This window comes from Vombatus ursinus, unplaced genomic scaffold (genome assembly GCF_900497805.2).
Source record: "Vombatus ursinus unplaced genomic scaffold, bare-nosed wombat genome assembly UNPS02009062.1, whole genome shotgun sequence".
In the NCBI taxonomy this organism is placed as follows: domain Eukaryota; kingdom Metazoa; phylum Chordata; class Mammalia; order Diprotodontia; family Vombatidae; genus Vombatus; species Vombatus ursinus.
This window is the reverse complement of record NW_020948840.1, coordinates 18,856,882-18,883,458: the sequence shown is the minus strand read 5'-3', so window position 1 is coordinate 18,883,458 and position 26,577 is coordinate 18,856,882. Positions and strand designations below refer to the sequence as shown.

Below are 26,577 nucleotides of genomic sequence, written 5' to 3'. Positions count from 1 at the left end.
CTACTGAGCATTTTCAGTGATGGTCCCCTATGCTTGGAATAGTCTTCATTCTCATCTCTGCCTCTTAGCTTCCCTAACTTCAACTGAAGTCCCACCTTCTGCAACAAACCTTTCCCAGCCCTCTTTAATTTTCTTTACCTCTGAGATTACCCCCAATTTATTCTTTGTGTGTGTGGACATATACACACACATATATAAATATAATGTATAGTGTGTATATGTGTATATATGTATGTAGTTTGCACATAGTTATTTACATGTTTTCTTGCCCCCACAGGGCTCCCCCTTACTCAACCCTCCATTGTTCTGTGAGTTCCTTGAGAACAGGGGCTGGTTTTTTTTTTCCTTTCTTTGTATCTTCATTGTTTAACACAGTGCCTGGCATTTAGTAGGACATTAATAAATGCTAATTTACTGACAGACTTTCAGTTTTTAAAAAATATTTTAATTCAGTGATTAATATGATGAAAAATGGTTTTTGTTAATGTAAATAATATTTCTCAAGAAAACCTTTGAGAACTTTCACATTTAATTTGCTTCTACTCTCTATTACCATAAAAATGTTGTGAACCAGAGATGGTAGATGACAGTTTCATGATGTATGAAGATTTGTTGTCTTGGTAGAACAGGATGTAAGTAGTAACTTTAAATTTTATAGTCTGTGGTTTGTTCAGAATATGAATTACTTTCTTTTGAGGTACTGTAGTATTAATTATAATAAAAAATCCTTTTTTTCTCTGACTAAATGATCAGGAATCTGTGATATGTGTAAATAAGAAATGTTGTTTTACTTATCAACAAAATTTTAGTTGGGATGTTGGTTTTCTAAATTTTTGGTGTAAGGATTTGTAAAGATAGCCTTTGGGAATATGAATTAGTTTTATTATGAAATGCAATTTTAAGGAAATCATGTTTCTTTCTTCAGTGTTAATTAGCCTGATCCTTCATAATCTCATGCATGTGATCATCTTTATTAGCTTTTATGGGAGTGTTAGAAAAACATCTAATGCTTGCTACTACCAGAAGTGGAGATCAGTACTGTAAACAATCTCTCTGTGCTTACTGGAGTATGTAGCTTGCAATTCATCCTGTGAAGTGTTCTTTCTGTAGTGTTGTAATCAGTGCTGGCATGGTGCCAAGAGCATGCTGTATACTAGGGTCGTCCAGAGTAGGAGGCACCAGATTGTTTTTTCTTATCTCTTCTTGTCCTTGGATAATTGACATGATATAGAATTCTGGGTCTCCCCTGTTTTGATTGTCACAACCTAATACAGAGGAGGGAAAAATACTTCAGTGAAGAGAACCAAGAGACAAAATATACACAGTGGCTACAATAACATGAATGAAAAGATCAGTTAATAGGAAGTTGAACTGTGAGTAATGGAAAAAAGAAAACGAGACCTTGAAGAACAGATAATGAAACATACTCCCTTCCTCATAGCAGAGATGGGGGACTGCCAGTAGAGAATTGTTATATTATCAGATGCAATTATAGTGTTGGAGGTTTTTGCTTAATTTTCTATCTTTGTAGAAGCCTCATCATAGAGTTCATTTTTGTAGGTAGTCAGAAAGGAGGCCTTCCCAGAAATGACTGTGATTAAAAGACAAATTGCATCAATATGTTTTAAAACATATTGATTATTTTCCCCTGTTTTTACTCATTCCTTTCTCTAAATAATACCTTACATATACTTTTTAATTCCTTCCCACTTCCTCCCAAATGAGAGAGGTAGATAGGAGGCATAACTTGGAGCCAGGAATACTTGAATTCAAATCCTGCCCCAGACACTACCTTTGTGATTTTGGGCACGTCACCTAGGCTCTCTCAACTTCACTTTTCTCATCTCAAAAATAGGAACTCTAATAGTGTCTATTTCAGAGTTGTTGTAAGGGTCTAATGAGGTAATATATGTAAAGCACTTTCATCCCTTAAAGAAGTGGTGAAAGGGTCAGAGTGGAAAAAGTTTAAGAATCCCTGACTTAAAGCACCATATAGATGAAATGTAGCAGCTGCAGCAGCAAATGGCTAGATTGTTTGTGTTGAGTCAGCATTTTGAGACCGAGTTGAGGATGAGGTTGGGGGAATATGGCCCAAGAATGGATAGAAGTGAGTACCTGGAGGTGAGTAGGGAGGATATGTATTTGGGGATGGTGTCATGGTAGGAAAGGGTCAGGTTAAGGGACTGTGGTTGGTAGAGAGTCCTTTGGTAGTCACTAGCTAGATCTCTCTATAATTTCTCTCTAAACTTTTTAAGAGGAAGCTCAGATCCTGTTCCTAGACATTTCTCCCCCTTCCCAGTGATTTTGGGGAACTGGACTTATATCCATGTGCTGGAAGATCAGAAACAGTGCAGTCTTAGGTTTACTTTACTGTAAGATCCTTTTACTAAAGGTGTTTGGAGAGATATCTTCCAGGAAATGCAAGTCAGAAATAGAGATGAAAATATATACTTTGTCCCACTAAGGAAGCCCATCCTACCAAATAAACCCATTCCTAATTCATTTTTCTCTAGTGTGCTTACCCTGTTTACTGCTCTCTCTTCTCTGCTCAATAGTATATGGACTAATTACCTCAGTGCCATTAATAACATAAATGTTTATTGAATCATGGAAAACTAATTGAGGAGTTTAAAAAAGTTAAATCCTACTGTACCATATGTAGTACATAAAGAAGAAGCTCGAAAAATACTAAGATAAATATCTATGTATAGGAGAGTGTGTGTGTGTATGTTAGTGAAGATCAACAAAAACATATATAGTAAAAAAAATACTTTTATGTTTCATTGATCACGTCCCTACTGGATACTGGATAGTCCCTAGCAAATTTACTGATATCTTTTTTAGAGGGAAACATTAAATATAAAAAAGTACAATCATTAAAGAAGATTTGCAATTTCCCAAAGTCAATCCACACCACTTTTTTCTTCCTGTCTAATTCTGGACCCAATTGTTTGTCTGTTTGTACCGTCTGTCCGGGATATTTATATATACCCAGATGGGTCAGCATTATATATTGTTCATACTTCTACATGTCATATTCTGGGCAATAGACATTCTTCATCTCCTTTGTTTTCCCATGTGGATGATGATGATGAACTCAGTTGAGTGATAATAGATCTTTTCCAGGAGGTTCTGTAGTGTTCTAATATAGTCAGTGCTGCTGTAACTTGACATTTGTTCCCAAAAAAGCAACATCCTATACAAAATTGAGCAATAAAAACCACAGGGATTATTGGGAAAAACAGGCTTAGGGCACAATGCTTAAAAACTTCATCTGTAACTTGTTAAAAAAAAAAGATAGGCATCTAATAAAAATGGTAGTACAGTTTTATATATGTTAAAAAGTTAAGAAATACATATATACTATAGTAAATAGTGGCAGCATCTGTAGCCTTGGATTGCTGCTCAGTGATTCCCCTCAACATCCCCCTTCCTGTATCCTTGTAAAGTGTAAAGCAAGTTGGGCAGACCAAAACTGAGCCATGGTGGAAGAGGGATAGTAGTGGTGGTGATGGTGGAGTGGACCAGTCCTTCTCTGCCTGCATTTCCTACTGCGCTAGAATATATACAATATATATGTCACTGTATCTTGACAGAGGACTGAAGTTTAGAAGTGAGCACCAGAAGGGTTACAGCTTGTGAGTTATTGTGAAGTGGTGCAATTTTCTGCGTTCATGACGTTTCTTGAGGAAGAAATCGAGCAGAAGCAAACTCAAAATGAATTATGCTCAAAATGTTCCCTAATATATCAGTCATGTTGGAACAAATACGTGTTGTTTGAAACAAGCATTCTAATCTAGCAGAACTGATTGTACTCAGTGCAACTAGAATATTGGCATATAAAGAACCTTACCCCCTATGAGCAATCCATCTTGGGAGCTTGCACTACACCTACTCCATGTCAATGGTAAATACCTGTGAATCGGTTGGTAAGCATTTATTAAGTGCCTACTAACTGCCAAGGATTGTACTAAGCATTGGGAATACAAAGAAAGGCAAGGAACAGGAATTGCCCTTGAGGAGCTCATAATCTAATGGTGGAGACAACATGCAAACAACTAGGTACAATATGCAAAGAAGATATATATGTATATATATATGTATATGTGTATGTATATATACACATATACACATACATACATACATATGTAATATATGATATACACATATATATGATAAATAGGAAATAATCAACAGAAGGAAGGCACTAGAATCAAGGGGGATTGGGAAAGGCTTCCTGTAGAATGTGAAATTTTATCTGAGACTTGAAAGAAGGACAATGATGAGGTAGAGATGAGGAGGGAGAGCATTCCAGGTATGAAAATGCCTAGAGTTGAGAGATGGAGTGTCTTATTTGATCAATGTCACTGGCCTCTGGCAAACATAAACTTCCCTCTCTGTGACTTTCATTGATATTTATGGTCAGAATTGTTGTAGGAAAGGCCTGACTCAGACCAATTCTCTGGCAGTTTAGGCTCAAGAATGGAACAAAATGGTACTTGTGGAACATTTAGCAGTTAAGATAAGGAGATTTACTTCGCCATGGCAGAAGGATATTCAGAAAGGACCATTCAACCAAGACACCATATGCTTTGAATCTAGTATCAGTTTTGCTGTGGCTGCCATCCCAAGCCTCTGGGCCAAGTTAGAGATTAGGTAACTAGAAAGCCACATCAATAGCCCAGCTCTTGTCCGCTGTTCCATTCTTGAGCCTAAACTGCCAGAGAACTAGTCTGTGTTAGGCCTTTCCTACAACACTTCTGATAATTTCAGTATCTTTTAGGAAAAGAATTAGTTGACCCCGCATCACGACTACGGGAACCGAGGTAGATATCTTCAACTATAAGTGTTATTGAACAGAGTTATATCTGTTTTTAATTCTTCCAAGGAATCTTAAAATTGCTCTATGAATGGAAGACCTCTTAAAGCATTTAAAAATGGCATTTTGTTATACTTCAGTATTCAAGTTTTTTTTTAGTCCACAGTCAGCATAATGAGATCTTATATTGTAGTCTTTGTCTCTCGGTCAGTTGCCTGATGGTAAAGATCTGGTCTACTGTTGAATATTCCTTACAAAAGCCTATCTGTTCCCTACTAACCCTCAAAAACAAAGGCCTGTCTTTTTAATGCCAGTATTATTCTGGTGGTGCATGTCTATAATTCACGGACCTCTGCTGTCTCTGAAGAACTAAAAATGAATATCACATAAAGGGCAATGGAGATGTGCATAGTGAATGTGAACAGGCTGCAACGCATAACAAAACAGAAACTTTGAAGAACCAAAGTAAAGGATATCAGAGAAATATATAATCATTTCAATATAGATGGGCTAATTATGTGGTAAGAGTAAGGGATATCTAACCCCTTGATAGAGTGTGCTCTTCATTGATATCCTGGTGTTGCTGTTGCTATGGCAAAGGGTATGCACATTTTTATAGCCCTTTGGGCATAGTTCCAAATTGTTTTCTAATGTGGTTGGATCACTTTACAACTCTACCAACAATGCATTAGTGTTCCAATTTTCCCACATCTTCTCCAACATTTATCATTTTCCTGTTTTGTCATGTTTATAGAGCTAGAAAAAAAACAAGATTTATTTGGAATAACAAAAGGTCCAGAATATCAAGAGAACTAATGAAAATAAATGCAGGGGAAGGTGGCCTAGCCATACCAGATCTTAAATTGTATTATGAAGCAGCAATCATCAACTACTTGTACTGGCTAAGAAATAGAGTGGTGGATCAGTGGAACAGGTTAGGTATGCAAGACGCAGTAGTCAATGACTATAGTAATCTACTATTTGATAAACTCAAAGACCCCAGCTTCTGGGATAAGAACTCACTATTTGACAAAAACTGCTGGGAAAATTGGAAAAGAGTATGGCAGAAACTAGGCATAGACCAAAATCTCACACCATATACCAAAATAAAATCAAAATGGGTTCATGATTTAGATATAAAGGCTGATACTGTAAGCAAACTGGGAGAGCAAGGAATAGTCTACCTATCAGATTTATGGAAAACAGAAGACTTCATGACCAAACAGAAGATAGAGAACATTATGAAATGCAAAATGGATAATTTTGATTACATTAAATTGAAAAGTTTTTGTACAAACAAAGCCAATGCAACCAAGATTATGTGGGAAGTAGAAAACTGGGAAAGAATTTTTACAACTGGTGTCTCTGATAAGGCCCTCATTTCTAAAATAGATAGAGAATTAAGTCAAATTTATAAGAATACAAGTCATTCTCCAATTGATAAATGGTCAAAGGATATGAACAGGCAGTTTTCAGATGAAGAAATTAAACCCATCTATAGTCACATGAAAAAATGCTCTAAATCACTGTTGATTAGAGAAATCCAAATCAAAACAATGCTGAGGCACTACATGACACCTATCAGATTGGCCAATGTGACAAAACAGGAAAATGGTTGATATCCTTTAGCCTTCTGGTTGATATCCTTGTCTCAAGTCTCTACCCAGTCCAGACTGTTCTCCACTCAACTGTCATATTTATTTTTCTAAAGCACAATTCTCACCAAGTCACCCTCCTATTCAGTAAACTCTGGAGACTCTTTGTCACCTCCAGAATTAAATATAAAATATTATTTGTCATTCAAAGTCTTTCATAACCTGGCCTCTTTCTACCTTCCCTATCTTATCATACCTTACTCCTGCCCACATACTCTGCAGTACAATGGCACTAGCCTTCTAGTTCCTCACAGAAGATACTCCATCCACTTACTTTGGACATCTTCACTGGCTGTCTCTCATGCCTGGAATGCTCTTCTTCCTCATCTCTTCTCTCCCTGTCTTTTCCGCCACCCCACCCCCATTTCTTCTCTTTTTTTAAGTCCAAGCTAAACTAATACCCTTTTAAGGAAGTCTTTCCTGATCCTTTTAATATTTGTGCCTTCCCTTTGTTGATTATCTCCTAGTTATCCTGCCTGTTTGTACAAGGTTGCTTGCATGTTTTCTCCCCCAGTAGATTGTGAGTTCCTTGAGAGCAGGGACTGATTTTTAGCCTTTGTATCCTCAGTGTTTAGCAGAGTATTTGACAGAGTAGTCACTTAATAAATCCTTGTTGATTTGTCTGTACCCTTCCAATAATCAAGAATTCTGAAAGAGAAGGGGCAAATTTTCTAATAAAATCTTAGACGGAACTCAACAGTTTCTAGCCTTTTAAATAGGTCACATTATAGAAAATAACTTTCTTAGGAGCTTCAAAGGTGAGTGACAGGAGCTTTTTGAGTTTTAAAGAGTTGAACATATTCTATCTCATTGTGTTTTTCAGACATTTTGAACTAGGCTGTGCTGCTATATAGTTCCCTGTGATGCTAGGAGAAAAGTAGATAGCGGACAGGGGGATACTCATCAGAAGCCAAAGGTGACATCCATCCAACCCTCTGTTAAAAATATCAACAAGAAGAAAGCCTACCTATGAGAGATTTTAGATACCTGGAAGTTGCTGGAACAGATAGCTAAAGTAGGAAGGGGGCAGTCCAAGGTGGCAGGGTACTAAAGTGGCTTTTTTTAGCAAGATATAAAACATTTTAAAAGAGAATTGTACTGTATGTGGACGTATTCTTCACAGCAATAAGAAACTGTTGCTTCGTGCTCCTGATTGGTAACTTTCTTCTGCGGACCATCATTTTAGGAAGGATTCAGCCATGATTCTAGGGTAAGGATAGTGTAACTTGTTTTCTTTGTAGTTCTTAGTATTTTATTTTATACATTTAAAAACATTATTCTGAAAACAGGTCCACAGACTTGACTAGACTGTGCCAAAGGGATCCTTGACATAAAAAAAGGCTAAGAGCTCCTGTTTTAGACTAATCCTAGGGTTCTCTGTATTCCTAGTGTGCTTCAGAAACTCCAACGTAACAGAGGAATAATTTGTCCAATGATAACACTTCTTTGCTGCCCCCAGCACCTAAGACAATTCACTTTGAATGTAGATCATTTCTAGAAGAGGAACATTTAAAAAACATTCAAAGTAGACTATAATGCCTGGGGGAAAAATGCTTAGTGTTACTTTTAGTGCCATTATCACCATTAGGCTACACTTTTTTTTTTAGTGTCCATCAGTTTATGGTTTTTATTCAGGTATTTTCAAATAGCTTATGTTATAGGGGACAGAAAAGATTAAAGTGAAATATTTTAGTACTGCTTATGAAATCTGCCCCCAAAATACTTTTTTGTAGGTGGAATGGAAATGAAATCAGATCTTTGCAATCTATAAATTTTAAATTTAGAGATAACTATGTTGCTTAGTGGTTAGAATACTGAGCTTGTAGTCAGGAAGCTCTAAGTTCAAATGTGGCTTCAGGCACTTCTTGGCTGTGTGACCCTGGGCAAGTCATTTAACATCTGTCTGCCTTAGTTTCCTCAACTGTAAAATGGACATAATAGTAGCACCTGCCTCCTTGGATTTTTGTGAGGATCAAATGAATTGTAATTGTAAATCAGTCAGCACAGGGTCTAGAATGTAATAGGTACTTGCTTTTAATAAATGATTATACTCTTCCCCATTCCCTCTTACCTGTAATAATAAAGTTAAGCTGTTAAGCTGCTGGTTTTGTATTAACTTTTGAAGTTTTCTAGTAAGTTTACCAATTATCTAATATAAAGAGGAATAAGTGATTGTAACGATCAATGTAGAATGGCTCAAGCACAGCCCTTTAGCCGTATTAAGTTTTGTTGTGATTTAAGGGAGGCAGCTTGGTGCAGTGAAAAGAGTGCTTTTATTTGAAGTCAGAGCACCTGATTTTGAATTGTGATTCAGTCACATGCTGCCTGTGACACTGGGCAAATCACTGAATCTCTCTGGGCCTCAGTTTTCTCATCTGTCAACTGAGGAGACTAGACTAGACTAGCTCTTAGATTATCTCCAGCACAAACTCCATGATCCTTTGAAATGGAGTGATTTGCAGTAAATTCACTGTGAACCTGAGGTTAACATCCTATGTAGCTCTTCTGTCATCCATTCAAGTATGAACAGTGGTTGCTTAAGTGTATTACCACTCAAGGTGTCTAGATTAAAGGGCTCCACGGTCATTTGGATGTATATGTTTGTAATAAAGACCAATGTCACGTTGTTTTATAGCCATATCTCAAGTATTTTATTATGCTTGTAGAAAAATTCTTTTGGCAGGTTCTTTCTACTTCTTTAAAAATGCCTAGGGAATTTTGCTCAGGGCCAGATATGTGCCCTGTTTTGTCATTTGACTTTTCGGTTATAATAAGCTACTGATTTGTAGCCCACAGTATCAGTGTTTCCTAGATGAATCTCTAGATGCCTTGTTTTTTCTCTGTGACCCTTTTCCCTTCTTCCCACTGCCTTAGAGGGTACCTTTTCTCTCCTTTGTTTCCTGGTAACGCCCATTCTCTAGTCTATCTTTGTAATTCTTTTCCATCTCTGCCCCCTATTAAGTTACCTTCTCCTGTTTCAGTTTCATTATGTATTTGTGATAGATACTATAACAATTATTTAGTAAAAATTAAAAATGTGATTTTCCCATTAAACCAAAATATACAGCTCCTCCCCGATTCACTTTATAGTGATATTTTTATTTGTTTATTATGTTGTTAGCCTGTTGACAGTCATGACTTATGATCATCAAAGATGCTTTTTTTGAGTAACACATCTATACTTGTGGTTATCTTTTTGTAAGGTAATAGAGTTCAAAAAACTCCTAATTGAGTTCTGGACGATTAAGATACTAGATTGGATATTTTCATTTTATACTGAATGAAGCTTAGTTTTTTGTCCTTTTCAAGTTTAAATTATGATATGCCAATTCGAGAAGTTTTGCATTTACATTGGAAGAAAGGAAGCTGTATGATAGAACAGTCCAACATTAGCTCATTTTGTACTTAATGACTACTGTAAAGAGTCTGTATACACATATATCCTTAAATGTGCTCTTTTATTTTTGTGGTATATTTTTGGATCTGAAAGGATGGAAATTATTTTGAATTATAAGCTTAGTTCTGAAAGTTGAGATTTGGCTTTTGATGTTACTAGTTGGAAAATTTTTGATTATTTTGCTAATAGTAGTAAACCTTTCTATTTCAAGGCCATTAAAGTTTTTGCTTCAAGATAGTCTCTGTCTCTCTTATTAACATACCTTTAAAATATTTATATTTACATGCATTTATAATCTCTTCCTCCCACAGCCCACATTTCCTTTTGTTTAAAAAAAAGGAAAAGAAAACCCTCATCATAACTATATGTGTGTGTGTTTTTAGATATATTCCAGCAAGACAGATTCCCACAAGAATATGTATTCCCCTCTTTCTCCCACCTCTCTCTCTCAATCTCAGTAGTCATCTCTCTGAAAGGAGGAAAGTGGAATAACCATTTCTATAACTGTTTCATCTGTATGTAAAATATATTTTGGTTAATTGTTTTCTAATTTTTTTCTTCTTCAAGCTGTACTTCCTTGACTCCTGGACCTAGTTGTGATCGATTTAAATTGCATATACCATATGCTGGAGAAACATTAAAATGTAAGTAAATGCTGCTTATTTTTCAGAGAAACATCAGTTACTACACTTTCTTTATCTCAAATTATATTTCCTTGTACATTAAGAAGTGCTACTGCTCTGCATTTATATCTTTGTGACATGCTTTCCATGATTCCTAGGAATTATGCTTCTATTATTTAAGATTATGGCTTGATTAAAACATCTCATCTCTCTGCCATGTCTGGTTTTACCCACAGTAAGAGAACTGACAGGTGTTAAAAGTGCAATTAAAAGAGTAGGAATGTAAAATTTTTTTTCTCCATAGCAACAGGAAACTGTTACTTTCATTCATATACTGCCAATTTAAGAGAAACATCAAAATGCAGACAGTTACCTACTTATGAATACCTTATGAATGACCACTTAAGACCATTTCTTGTAGAGGAGCCTAGGGATGTTCTCACGTTTGAGATTATCATGAGCAGATAGGTGTTCTTGGCATTGTTTCCCCATAAAATAATGATCTGAATGGTGTGATTCTAAAGCATAATTATAAACATATTCCACATAAAATTGTCTGCATGAAGTTAGTATAAATGTTGATAGTAAAGTAGAGATCATTAATTCTCAACTTGGAATCAGAAAGACCTGAATTTGAATCCTCCAACAGATGCTTACTAACTGTGAATCTAGGCAAGTCAATTAACTCTTCAATCTCTGTAAAATGGTAATAATAACACCATACAAAGTTATTTGAGACTCAAATAAGATAATATTTGTTAAGTACTTTATAAACCTTAAAACACTATTATCAATGTTAATTATTTTTATTAATAAGATAATATTAATAAACTACAAAGCAAGATTTGCCTATTCCTTGAAAGCTTTCTTAGGCCACTCATTTGGAAGTCATCTCTCACTTAGCCTTAAGGCCCTCTTAGTCTTAAACACTTATTGGCTAAACATTGTCTTTTTATCAGTTCTTAGCATAGTATATTGCACATAGTGGACACTTAAATGCTTTTGAATGAATGAATGATATAAGAAATTAAGTACAGTAAGAAGTTAGGTGCTATCTTAGAAGTTTAATATTTCTACTGTGCTCCTAGGCGTTATGTTAGTCAGTATCTTGATTTATCTTGGTTGTCATCAATTTTACTTTTTATATTTTTATAAGATTCACTTACTTGAAGATTATTATTCTCAAGCATACATGGTATTTTTAGCATCTAATTAGAGAGGTAGGTCACCTCAGATTTAGCGGGTGTTCTAAAAAAAAGGCTTTTTGAAAGGAAATTAGCAAGTTTTTTTTTTGTACATGAGACATTCTCTCTCTTTTAGTGGTAATGCCAATTTTTATGCTTTTTGGCATGAAGTAATTTTTGAGGATTTCTTTGTATTGGCATTTTGAGGTACTATAATAGTTTCTTAGAATCCATAATGCATCAGATATATTATTTTGTAACTAGCAACATACCTTTCTTAAGAAAATCATAATTTTTGTTGGAAATGGTAACTAAAATATATTCCATTTGTTGTTATTGTAATATATTTTACCAGGAATTTTTTTTGTTTGGGTTTAAACCCGTTTTTACCCTCTCACGAGGAATCATAGACTATTAGAGGTAATGTAAAAGATTTTTAAGAAGTCACTTAGTCTAACTCATTGCCTTTTTTTTTCAACTCATTGCTTTTTTGAGTGAGGAAATTGACCTTGAACATAAGATGAAAAGAGGTAAGATAAGAATTAAAGGTCTTCATATAACACAGACGAAGTATAATATATTGTTTAGAATTCTAGTCTTGGTGAGCAAAATCTATATTTAGACTCCATTTATCATACTTATTAGCTTTGTGACCATGGTGAAGTTAATTTTAGGGTAAACCTAACTACCAGTAGCAGTACATATTCACTACCAACAGTAGTACCTTGAAGGTAGTACCTACCTCATGGAGTTCCACTGTTGCCAATTGCATATTGGCTCAGCTTTCCCTCCAAGTTAGCAAAAAACTCTTCACACAAGAAGTGCTCTAATCTATTGACTTGTAGTATTGCCTTGGGGCCAGTACTTTTGTTGAATGCAAATGTTTAGCTTGGAGAGGATAAATCTGTGACCAGTCCAGTACTCTGTGCCACACATCACCTTCATAACTCTCATATCCTGTCTGTCTCTTCTCTTTACAATGACATAGTCTATTAAATGCCAATATATAAATTCAATAAACTTTCCAGGGATGTTCACATAGATAATGAGGTTATATACACATTGCTAGAGCTAGCTCAATGTTTGTGAGGCTCCAAAGGAAAGTGTGGGAGAGAGGAGCTATTAGGATGCCTACCAAACTGAAGGTCTATAGAGCTGTTGTGCTGACATCATTGTTTTATGCCTGGGAAACCTGGACAGTATACCAGCACCGTGCCAGCAAACTGCATTGCTTCCAAATGAATTGTCTTAGAAAGATTCTGAAGATTACCTGGCAAGATAAGGTACCAGACACTGAGGTCCTTTCTCAAGTTGAACTGCCAAGCATTTAAACTCTACTGCAGAGAGTGAAACTCTGATAGGCTGACCACATTGTTTGAATGCCAAACGTACATTTACCTGAAAGACTATTTTTACAGAGAGCTCACACAAGGCAAGTGCTCAGATGAAGGTCAGCAGAAGTGATATAACACTACTCTCAAGGTCTCTTTGAAGAACTTTGGAGTTGATTGTGAGACATGGGAGATGCTGGCAGAGGACTGCCCAGCATGCTCTGCCCACATCAATGAGCAAAGCAGAATTGCGGTAGCTCAAAAGAAATGGGAGATGTGCAAATTGACAGACATCCCTACTCCAAATGTTCATAAAGACTATTTGTGTCTGACCTGAGGTAGAGCCTTCTGAGCTCTGATCAGCCACAGTTGGACACATTGTACCTTGACTTCAACATAGTGATGTCATTTTGGTACTCTTTGAGCATGAAGGACAATGACCAACCAGCCTCAAAGAGTAATTGGTATATGAAGTGCTTTAAAAATTTTTAAATGCTATTTAAAAATATTATTGTTCCAGAAAATTATGCATAAGAATTAGGGGAAAAAAGGCAAAGTAGTGATTAATAGAATCTGTAGGACACTGAAATAGAATCCTCAAATTTACTTCACCAAGAAATGTCACAGTCAAAGTTATAATTTCATTATCAAGCAACCAATATTTCATGCATCCAGTTTACTGCAATTATCTTGAAGTTACAGTCATTAAGGACGCAGAGAATAATGTCTGTCCTTGCTGATGGCCACAGGCCACAGTTTACTCTCTAATCTACTGTAAGTGGAGGATGCCTCTTAGGAAGCTACTCCCATCTATAGACAAAAGCACAAATCAGAAGCATGAAAGCCAATCTAGGCTCATCTTCTTTTGCACTTCAGGCCCCCATTTCAGTTGAATTCATTCTGTTGTAATCCTGGGAGACGGCTACAATTGTTCTGGTCAGGGCTTGACTCAAGCCAGTTCCCTAATAAGTTAGGTTTGATATTTGAACAAAATGAGACATTCTTAGTTCATTCAATATTTATCAAAAAGATATTGACTTCACCTGTTAGCAGGATAGTTATAGATAGTTGATAAGGATCATCATTGAGGACTCTTTGATTTAAATTAGCTGAGTGAAACTTCTTTGCCAGTTACCTTGTCATGATACATCAGCCAAGCATGAGAGCATCCACTTCCCTGTGGACTGAATTCCTGATCTTTAGCTGGAACTATGACCTATTATTACTTCTTTTTGGATTTTCTGGTCATTATTTTGTCTCATTTTTTTGGGGAGTACTTGTGGGACAGATCTTGGAACTGCTTTCCTCCTTTTCTACCATCTTTGTCTGTCTTGGTCTATAGGTTCTTAAAAGAATAGTAAACTGAATGCTATTTACATTGAATTTGAAAGACTTATGGTTTTTTATCAATTGGAACATGAATGAGTATACATATTTTACGTCATTATCTGGCACCTGTAAAAATAATTTATCAAATTTTATGGAATAAAAACTTAATAGAAATAAACATAAAAGTTGCAGAAATAATAAGCGTTTTATGAAGAGTAATTCAACAAAAATAGTAGACAGTAATGGAAACATGAATGAAAGGATATGAGTCTAATTGAAGAGTAAGAGTATCCTAACAATGAGTTGGCTAAAGGAAAAATCATAGAAGCAGTTAGTAATTATTTTCAAGAGTTTTGTTGTGACAGCGTACCAATTTTTATTAGAATCTTAAGCAGTCCTTAAAAGAAAAATTCCTTAAAAGAAAATGTATTATTGAAAAAATGTAAAAGGAAAGTTAATGATTTTGAGAATTCATTGTGAAAAAAAACCTATGAAATCAGCACATTAAAAAGCCTAAAGAAAGCCAAAAGATATATCTTTAAAAATTAGAGAAGAAACAGATAAAAGGAAAAAAATATTAAACTCATAAACAATAATATGCTTTATAAAATGATTATTACCAAATATGATTCAAAAAGAGACAGCATCTACTTGATTTTCTGCTAAAGAATCTGGTGTTAGAAATTGAATAAAGCATAGATGAATTACTAAGGAAGAAAAAAAACTCTTGATCCAAATTTTTTTTTTACAAAGTTTTTTAATCAGATGTTTAAAGAAAGATTTGATATATGTGCTACAAAAATTAATCCCAATAATAAAGAATGTTAACCAGATTCCTTTTATGAATAAAATATTATTGCGATACCCATACAAGAGGATAAAGCTAAGAAAGGTAAGTTTATAATAATGTGAGCATTGATTATGAATGAAAATATTTTAATTAAAATTTTGGCAAAGTGCAGTAACATGGTGTATCCAAAAATTAATTAAGAACAAGTTAAATTAATTGTAGTCATTGGTCAAAATTAGGAAAACAATTAGTATTTTTCAACAATTAAACATGAATTAAACTATTATATTATGTTAATAAGAGCAGAAAAAATTTTTAAGAAAATATGGCATGTATTTATATTTTTAAAAAACCCTAAAAAGCACAATCAAGGAAAGGTCAGAAGTATTTATCTAATACTAAGAGCTAATTTTGTTTACCAAAAAGTATTATACTAGAATCTTTCCCAGTAAGTTTGGTAGTAAAGTAAGAATGACTTCTTTCCTCATGTATTTGACATAGTAATAGAAATATTAGCTCTAACAGCAAAACAAAAGAAAGTACATGTCAGCAAAGACAAGGAAACATTATCCTTATTTATGGATTGGTGCTTTACTTAGACAATCTCAGAAAATCAGTCAAGAAAGTCATCCTGATGCTTAATCACTTAAATAGAAGGTTACATGCCAAATCTACAAATATCATTGAGATTTCTGTATAGTAGTAACAGAATCCTGGAGGAAGCAATAGAAAGAGAAATTCCACATTAAATCACTCTATTATACATAAAATAGCTAGAAGTTATGCTGTCAATTTACCAATAAGCTTTCTATAAATATGACTAAAAATTCTCTTTACAAAAGTATAAGAAAACAAATAATTGGGGTCATATTCGTTGTATTTAGACTATGCAAACATAATAAAATACAAAGAAGCTACTCAAATTAATTGATTTTATTCTCTATTAGTCTAGTTACTAGGGGAGGGCAAGAGAAAGAGAGGAGACACTTTATAGTAGTAGACAAAATAATAAAAAATTAGTGTAAAAGCTCAAGAACTTCATGACTTATAATTTTAGAAAATTAGTGATGTTGGAGATCTTGTATTGGTAGGCTTTAAGTAACATTAAATAACATTAAGTAACATTAATTAAAAAGAATTGGCAGCTTAGAACAAAGTGGAAAATATTAATAAATTTTGTGAATGCTATGAAAAAGTGAATGGAGGAAATAGAACGCGAAAATGTAAGGACAGAAGAACAATATCAAAACCACATTAAGACAGCAAAATTGGAAGATCACTTAGGTCTATACAGACCAAAGCAACTAACCTCAAAGACAAACCTTTTCAAACAATCTGAGAATGATTTGAACTATAGAAAAGTACAGTGAAACACCATGTCCTGCTACGTTGCTGGTTCCAAATACCTCTAGGGCCACAATATTGCCAGTCATGCCTTGAGTCTCATGGGGATAACATATTACATTCTGCTTTTGCCTGATGGAAGTGTAGGCTTCAGGATGCCTCCTAGGGGAAAGCAATATTGCAGGTAGGGTAGGTGAAGGTGGTCCTAAAATCTACCAGGTTAGCTTTGACCCTTTTAGCTTTCTACTCCCTTATTCTCATCCGCATCTCATTTCTACCCAGTATGAAAATCCCACCTCTCCCCCCACCCTGCTTCAGCCTCACCAAGTCGCATTCCAGATCTGCCCACCTTTTCTACTGTGCCCTCTGGAATCTGTGCTCCACAAGTTACAAACTTCCTTCTTAACTCAGAACGCTTCTTCTTTTGCTCCTTTCTTCCACCTTCTGGTACTCACTAAGACCTGATTTCTTCTAGATAACATTTCATTTCTGCGTATGCTTTCCAGTACCGGATGTACTTTTTTTCATACCCTTTGACTCACTGGTTATGGTGAGAGTGTTGAAATATTCCTTATTCCAGATGACTATGTTAAAACTTTCTACAATCATCATTTGGAATCACTATCCTCAATCAAAATTTGTCACCCAATCCAAATTCTGGCAGTTGTTATCTACTTATCCCTAGGAAATTTTCCCTCCATTCTCTGTGAATTCAATACCTGGCTCATGGTCTAACTCTCTACCTCAACTCTTGCTTTAATTCTAGAGGGCTTCAACATAGATATTTATCTTCCCTCAGATTCCATAACTTTCTAGTTTTTCAACTTTAGCATCTATAGACTCACTCCTTCACTTCACCTTAGTTACACACTGGGATGTTCATATCCTTGATCTTGTTATCTCTTACCAAATGTTAAACATCCATGTTCAAGAACTTCAAGTTTTCTTTATCGGATCATAATATGTTTTTTCCATCTATCCATATGCTTTACTGCTCCTAAATCTATTCTTCGTATTCACTGGGACCTCTATTTGCATCACATGTTTCTTTCTTTATTGGACTTTCTTGGGCAATTTACCCCTCTTGCTGATTTCACAGTTTCTTGATAACATCTTCAGTTCAGGCTATTATGATGTGATAGCACTACTATTTGCCAAGGCCAGCTGCTAAACATGAACCTTTGACCCCATCCCTCCCTGACTTTTCTAGAAGATTGTCTCCACTATTGTTAGCACTGTGGCTTTAATCTTTATCTATTGATTCCTTCCCTATTGCCTACAACTTTGTCTATGGTTCTTACATACTTAAAAAAAAACAAACCCACCAAGTATTTTACTATATGTTGCCTCTTAGCTACACTCCTTCAACAAGCTTTCTATATTAGGTGCCTCCACTTCCTTTCCTATTGCTTTCTTTTAAAATTGCAGTTTTGACTTCCATTCTCATCATTTAACTGAAATAGATTTCTCCACAGTTACCAATGATGTCTTAATTGCTAAACCTGATTGTCTTTTCTCAGTCCTTATCCTACTTGACCTCTTTGCAGCATTTGAAATTATTGATTGACCATGTTTGCCTCCTAAATACTCTCTCTTTTTTGGGTTTTTGATGGTCTTTTCTCTATTTGATCTCCTCCTCTCTGTTTTCCTGCTCCCTCTAAGCCTTTTTTTGCTAGATCTTCATCCGTGTCCTACCCACTAACTGTGGGTATTCCACAACACTCTGTCTTGGGTCTTTGTCTTGTTTCTTTCTGTAGTCTATCATTCTGTGATTTCAGCAGCTCTCATGAGGTAAATCATAGTCACTCTACAGATGATTCACAGAAATATAATTACAGTTCTAGTTTCTCTTCTGATCTCCAGCCATGCATCACCAACTGCCTATTGGATATTTCAAATTGGATGTTCTGTAGTCATCTTCAACTCCATATATCCCAAACTGACTTATTATCTTTACCCTCCAAATCTTCCTGTCTTCCTAACTTCCCCATTACTATTGAGGGTATCATCAATATGTCCATTCACCCAGGTCTGAAACCTCAGTGTCACCCTTGACTTCTCATTCGTTTTACATACCAGTTAATTGCTGTTATGATTTCTTTCTATATAATAGCTCTAGTATCTTTCCCCTTCTTTCCACTCACATGGCCACCACTTTAGTTTAGGCCTTCATCATCTGTTTCTTAGACTATTATAACAGTCTTCTAAATTGAACTCCCTGTCCCAGAAGGATGTGTGAAAAAGGGTATAAATACTGTCATCAAAGAGATGTACAAATGGAAAAGAACATTGGTCCGAAATGGGAAGGGGATAGGTCAAGAGTGATATGCAACAGAGGGACAGCCCATATCTGGCACTGGTACTCACCTGATTGCAAGGGTACAGGAAGGCTCCCAGCTTATTAGGCTGCCTACCTCAGTACAGAATTTATAACAGGACATTGACAAAAGTTCAAGGCAAAAAGTCCTGAATAGGTTATGACTTCTGCCATTGGAGAGAATACTCAAATTCAGTTACAAAGAATATTGAATTGTGGCACGTAGATACTTTTCTATCCACTGTGCCACAATGCTTCTCCAAATAGATGTATTAAAATTCTCTAGTTGTAGTAGGTCCTGTGGATTATTTCATGTAGAAATAGGAAGTAACTACCTTGGTATCACAGCCTTCATATACTTTTTGTCAGTTCAGAACTACCTATGACTTTAAACCTTATGGTACTAGCAGTGCTTTTGTTTTTCAGGGTGTTTCTATGCCTGAGATATTGGTGCAGCTGATCCCTTAATACTTTGATGGATCTATAATTTCATTGACTTGAGTACTCTTTCCAACAATACAGATCACAACCCATTGATTGTCCTATAAAGCTACCACTGAGAGTTCACTCAGTATGCTGGGAACTTTCCTTTAGATCTCCTGGCAGTCCAGTGGAGCACGTCGTCTTTTTCCACTCCTCATCTCTTGTTTTTGCTTCTATTTGAAATCAATCAACAGGTGTTAATTAAGTGCATACTATATGCCATAAACTTCTTTTTTATTATTGATATCCTCAGCTTAAATAATAAGGTATTATAGATGAGTGCAGATAAATTAGAAGAAACAACTTTAATCTTATTATTAGAAAAAATGAAATGAATAGAAATTTTATGGGTCAAGGAAAACCTGAAGAATCTGAGGTAGTAGCAGATCTGTGCCTAACACAACCTCTAGATGGGCTACATAATAAAAAAAAAATGGATGGCAAAAATATAGTCTATCTTGAATGACTTTAAAGAGGAAATGGGCATACTTAGAATGAAATTTTAAAAAGTCTTTTTTGAGTTTTATGGCAAGAATCCAACTAATAGACCAAATATAGCAAAATAGAGATATTTTAAAAATGGTATCTGCTATAACCATCATTAATGAATACAACTGGCCACAATCCTTAATAGAGTCTAAAGGACCTGAACACAGTAGTCTGTGCTGCAGCCATATAAGCCACCATGACAGAGTGGCTTGGGAATGCTATTGAAGACCTTCAGAAAGCCACTGGAAGATTCTAGCAGTATCTAGTTGGTATGCACAGTAACAAACTTGAAATTCCTCGATTAATGACAATGAAAAAGAAACGTGAAATGAAATCCAGAAAACAAAAATTGATAAAAAAATTATGGATACCCTTAATCAGCAATTGAAAGTGAAAGCTAAAAGATTAACACAATACAAGGTGTCAAAATAGTTTAAAAAAATCAGCAATTCAGTGTCAGTGAAAAACTGAGTTAATAGAGACTTGATTTGGCCAACATATAAGAGATCAAAAATTCCTGAAGGAGGATAAAAAAAAATTCGGGTTATTCAGAGTGGTTGGAAGAAGTACGACGATATTTCTTTCAAAATGGAAAGTTTAAATAAACTGAAAACAGAAATCAGTTAATCAGTGAGTATTTATTAAGTGCCTGTGTTCTAAGAATTGTGCAAGGTGCTGTGACAGAAATACGATGAATGAAATAATACCTACTCATAAGGAATTTATTTTCTAATGGGGAAAAAAACAAGGAAATAAATAAGTATCTAGGAAATTAATACATATAAAGTAGTTAAATGCTGAGTAGTTTGACAAAGAGGGCACTAACACTTGATAACAACAGGAAAGGCTTAATGTAGAAGGTAAGACAGGAAACATTAATTAGGCCTTTCCTAGGTGATGGACACTAGTCTAAGTGTTGTTAATACAAATACTGGCATAAAGCAAGACAATTCCTGCCCTCGAGGAGCTTCCATTCTAGTGGGAGAAGACATTATACAAAAGGGAGCTGAAAAGGATGGGGAGAGGGAGGATATGGTTTCAAAGTCTGGAAAGTCAGAAGCAGAGCTTGTAGGGAAGTGAAACTTGGCAGGTCTGGGCTCCTCCCCAGTATGGAGGCCCCAGAGAGGGTGCAGGGAGAGGAGGTAGCTCAACAATGGAAGAAACAGACTGGAAGGATTAAGGGAACCTCTAGGGAGGATGGATGTTCCAGGACCAAGAGGCCCAAAATGCTGCTGGGAGTTCTAGGGTGAGGTTGCAGCTGAGGCATGGCGTATATTCAGAAGCAGAACCAGGGAGGGAAAGGTGGTGCTTTGGATTCATCTTGAAGGAAGAGAAGGATTCTTTGAAGCATCAGTGAGGAAGAATTCATGTAAACATGAAAAAAACAGCCTACCACAAGCAGGGGGCTTTGTCTTTCATGTCACTCTCCCTTGCTATTTACTTTTTAAAAAATCCACAAGAACAAAACAGCAATAATTCCTCCCTTCCCCACTAATAGCTATTGACCACATACCCTTGCTGCAGAGCTAAGTGTTAAAGACCACATGGTTTTTAACCTCCTTTACTGTTACAAAGCCCACAATTCTCTGATCTTGTGATCTAGTCTAGCTGCCTTGTTTTATAGATGAGGAAACTGAGTTCCACAAAGAGGCAGTGACTTGCTGAGGTTTATGTGGGTCATTAGTTGTGGAGCTAGATCTGAAATCCATGTTGCAGCAGTCCTTCTAGGATATAGAATTTTTTAACTTAGTACACCTAGTTTTTTTGAGAGGAGTAACGAGTATGACTGGAAAAAGGAAAAGGGATGGATTTTTATATTTGAATTTTTTCTAAAATGTTCTCTTTCTTTCCCCTTTTTTGGAGGGTGCTTTAAAAATTGGGGGTAAATAATTTGTGTCTACCCTATATAGGCATACATGTGGCATATTTGTTGATGATAATTGGAGCCCAAGACAATAAGGTTAGTTAATATATGTCAAAGTTAAACTTTTTACTACTAGAAGGTCATACTTTATACTTGTATGTAAAACTCTCTATTGTAAAAAAGGCCAGTTTGCCAATTAATTTAAATAAATAAGAACATTCTTCATCAATATGAGTGGTGAATTTAACCCTCTTTGGAATACTGAGCAATTTGTGACCATATGTTAAATACCATAAGACAGCTTTAAAGATTTGGTTTCTGGCCATTGCCAGATTGCATCGTAGGAGTACAGCAGCATTGAAAAGCGTTGACAATGTTTTCGTTGGCTCTTGGGGGACATAACAGCTCCTTGATATAACATATAAAAAACCCTGTTTTCAAACAAACCCATTGTATGGAAGTGAAGTATAACAGGGATCCATTCTCCCATTCAGATGTGTAAAACTTACCTCCGACTGCAAAGTGGAAAAATCAGTATGAAAAAGATTGTGTGGGAGGACAGGTTATTTAAAATGGTACCAATGAATACTGAAGGTAAGCCAAGGGATAGGTGACAAATGCTCTCATTCTTTTTAGAGTATGTACTGGTCTTTATCAGACATGAAAAAATAAGAATCACATTACTCATTCATTTTCTTTTTGCCAACTTTTATGGTGTTAAAATTGTTTTTTAATGTTAATGCTGATTTCATGCCATAAGGGCTGCCAATTAGGGATTTTTTTCCTTCCAGGAGTATGATTCATTATCTGGTGAAGTCAAATATTAATTTTTCTCCTCATCATAAGTTCAGAATGCCTGTGAATCATTTGTGGCATTCAGTAGGATCAAGGCTAAGAGAATGAAGTCTTATGCCAGCAAACATAAGATAATTTTGGAATTATATAGTATTTTACAACTTCTTCACTTGGAGTCCAAGTCTTGGACAATCAGTCACTGGATAGTCCTACTGGCACTAGCTGAGGACAGTGTTATTAAGTATGTAGCAGGACCAAGAGCCTCATGAAAGATTTTTCTGGCCATTCATTAATTAAACAGTCAGTTAACTTCCCAGTGCCCTCATAAAGCTCTAAGACTAAATATTTTCAGTGGAGGTTCTGATTTGTACTGGTTGAAGAAATTTCCTCACCTGGAGCTTCTTGTACCAATGAATTCAAGTCAGGTTTGAAAAAACCTACCACCAAACCCTGTGCAGTTGTAGGTAAGAAAACCCAAAAACTACTTTTTAGGTAATGCTGGAAGAGGTAAACAACAGTTTGGAATCACTGTTATTATATTGTATTAGTCTCACACACCATATACACATATATGTGCTTGTATATCCCACACACATACCTATTTTTGTGTATTTATCACATGCTTTTATATGTGTACATACATATATAAACTCACACACTACACACCTATGTTTATACACAGAGACAACACATATGTATATTCATTAAGAAGTTCACCTCAAATTAAGAAATCCAAGGATCAGAGCAGGGAAGCATTGTAGAGATGATGTGGGATAAGGAACAGTCAGAAGGGATATTGTCAGAAGAGATGATGAAGAATGCAAAAAAGAGATCACAGATTGGTCACAGGGGCATGAAACAGTAATAATGAGGACTTCAATTATTTGGATATTTCCTGAAGCTTTCTTTCTCAAAAGCAGAGTAACCAATTCATTTTTTTGTTTTGCTTTAATGGTAGCTTCATCCTTCAAAAGTGGAGGAAGTAATGGAGAGAACTGGTATGATGACAATAATAATAGCTAGTATTTATATAGTGCTCTAAATTTTACAACTTATTTTACAAATATTAAGTCATTTTATCCTTATAATAACCGAGGGAGGATTTGCTGTTATCCCCATTTTGCAGATGAGGAAACTGAAGCAGACAGAGGTAAAGTGACTTGCCCAGGGTCACACAAATCATGTCTGATTTGATCTCATTTGAACTCATGTCTTGCTAACTCCAGGTCCAAAGTTCTATCCAGTGTGCCACCTTGCTGTCTTTTAAATAGTGGGCATCTACTTTTTGGAAAAATATGCCAGATTTGAACACAGAGGATGTGGATTTGAATCCGGGATCTGCCACTTAACTTTTGTGAGCTGGTTACTGAACCCATCTGGACTTTAATTTCCTAATATGTAAAATGAGGTGACTGGATTAAATAAAGGCCACTTCCGTCTCTAGATCCTCATGTCTCTGATGTTACTGTAGTCTACATATGATTCTTTCCAGGGAGGAAAACCTAGTTGCTAAAGTAGGAATGTAGTAACCTTGGAGAGCATCCCCGCAGACTGCTGTTATTGTTTATTGCAGCAATTTTGCAACATAGAGTGGATTTAACAAAAATGTGTAGAGCATTAGGCCTTTATTGTGGCACATTGTACCTTATGTAAAGGAAGACCCAAGGCTGATAATCAGACACTTGGTGAGAGGAACAGGGGAGCAATGCCAATGAGGGAAGAATATGACCATGTGTATTACTGGACCTTTCATGTAATGGTCTTCATGCATAAATCATAAGGAAGATGGTGGTGATGGTCAAGTGGAGAGGCAGCCTTTCTGACTTGGCATACCTAGTTTTACCAGCTCTCCACCCTTTCTAGTTAATGTGGGAAATAGCTGGGGTCCATCTCTGCCATGATACAATGATGTGAGGCCATAGCTTTTATAGAGAGAGCATAGATTCTTGCTCAGGGATGTTTCGTTTTCCTTTGCTAATGAGACAGATACAGAGAGATCAGGTATTGATGGCAGAGAGATGATTGTACTGGCATGAGGCGTGGAGACTTATATAACTTCCCAGAAAAGTTAAGTAAAGAGTGTAGTTAGAGCTGAGGTAGCCAGCCATAGGAGTGAGTTAAGTCCCAAAATCAAGACAGATATTTTGGATTTTCTCATGTGGTTAGATAATAGATGGTTGGAAAAAATTGTGGAAGTTTTAGTGATCTGACAACTAAGAAAGCTAATACAATTTATATTGTATTAAGAGAAGTGTAGTGTCTAGGACTAGGGAAGGGATAATTCCATTGTAGGTTGTTTTGATTGGACTAGAGAATTGTATTCCTTTCTGGGTACCACATTTTAGGATAAATATGGGGATGTTATATGGAAGAGAGATTAGAATTTATTCTGCTTGACCTTGGAGGTCAGAACTCATGGCAGTTAGGTGAAAGTTTCAGAAAGGCAGAGTTAGGAAGAAAATCCCTACTATCAAGAGCTATTCAAAAGTGGATTGGTTGCCTTAGGAGGTGGATTTCCTTTCTTTAGAGGTCATTAGGCAGAATTTAGATGACCATTTGTCCGACATGTTGAAGAGAAGATTTTCTTTTTCATGTTTGGGTTTGATTAGGCAGCCTGTGAAGTTTTTTCTTTCCTCAGAGATTGTGTGACTTCTTTCTCCCTGATTAGTCTAGAATGTGGAGGTACCATACCTTACATTTTCTCCTTCAATATGGAGACCACCTATATTTTAGGATCCCAGGTTATAGATGGAGATTTGAAAGAGACCTTAGAATTCATCCAGGCCAACCTCTTCACTTTACGAATGAGGAGACTGAGGCCCAGAGAGGTGAAATGACTTGTACAAGGTCACACTAGGAGTAAATATAAGAACCTGGATTTTAACTCTAGTTCCCCTATGACAGTTCATTTGGGTCTATGAAAAATGAAAACTGTAACCTTAGCAGGTCGCTAGAACCCTTGTCTTCTACCCTTGCTGAAATTGAGATCCTTAGTTCTCAGTTTTTATTTTTACTAACTGCCACAGTAACATGCCTGGGTAATAGGAGCAAGGTATGAGGATAGGGAATACTGATTGAGGATTTTCTATTCTCAATTTTTCTGCCTCATCTAGCACTGTTTGTCTAGGTCTCTTTTATCTGAACACCTTAACACAGATAGTGGCTCTGCTCATATGTCTTCTGGAAGTACATCTTCTGAAGAAATCTAACGTTTTCCCTTTTCTCCTTTTAAACTGATCAGAAGCTTATGTCTTTGCTTTTTTCTGTGCTCCTTGTTTGTCCCATTTTATTTCCTGCAGCTTTCTTACTATATTTAGAGAGGTAGTATGGCGTAATGGATAGAATGCTAGACTTGGATTTAAGAAGTGTTGGGTTCAAATCCTTTCTCTTGATTACCTGGTTAACTGTGGGAAAGTCGCCTGTCTTCTCTGAGGCTCATTTTCCTCATCTGTAAAATGGGGATAGTAATATCTATTGTACCTTATTTTATCATGTTTTTGTGAGACTCAAATTAGAAAGCATTTTGCAAAGTGTGCACAAATGTCAATTGTTATTTGTCATCATCATCGTTGTTGTTATTATGTTATAGCCAAATTGCTCTACTTATTCATTGTTCCTCAAATGTGGCATGAATTCCAACACCTGGCATTTGTTTAGCGGTTTCCTGTATTTGAAGTATCTTCTTCCCTCTTTTTTGCTTGTTTAAGCCTTTACTTTTCTGCAAAGTCCAAGTTAAGTCTCATCACTTCCATGGAGACTTCCTTTACTGTCCTGATCTTTTCCTCTTCGAAATTGCAGCACTAATTAGTTATGGAGCTCATTTGTCTCTTAGTATAATATGCTAATTTTATTTATCATTTTATATTCATTTTCTGTTTCCCCAATTAAATTATGAGCCCATGGAGGTCAGAGAATCTGTCCTTATGCCTTTCTAGATCCTCAGAACAGGACCCTGTATGTAATTAATTAATACTCAATGAGTGTCTGCATGTTTGCTTTTGATGCTGCTTTTTATATCTGCTGGATTTCCCCTTTTACCAAGCAAGTGCATATGTACAATCAAATACACATACACTATTAGCTTCTTCCCAGAGGTTGCCAGTGTAGAAAACCAATGCTCATCTTGATTACAGCATTAGTTTCTGAGTTCTGGCTCC

General features: G+C 35.9%; 1 protein-coding gene across 2 annotated transcripts in view; it reads left to right on the top strand.

Annotated features, from left to right (window-relative positions):
* Positions 1–26,577, top strand: part of BABAM2 (BRISC and BRCA1 A complex member 2) — a 583,899-nt gene that overhangs the window by 55,846 nt on the left and 501,476 nt on the right. For both annotated transcript variants that reach the window (XM_027850454.1, XM_027850455.1), the window contains exon 3: positions 10,439–10,515. In XM_027850454.1, coding sequence (XP_027706255.1) covers positions 10,439–10,515 — 77 coding nt within the window. The remainder of the gene's footprint in view (positions 1–10,438; positions 10,516–26,577) is intronic.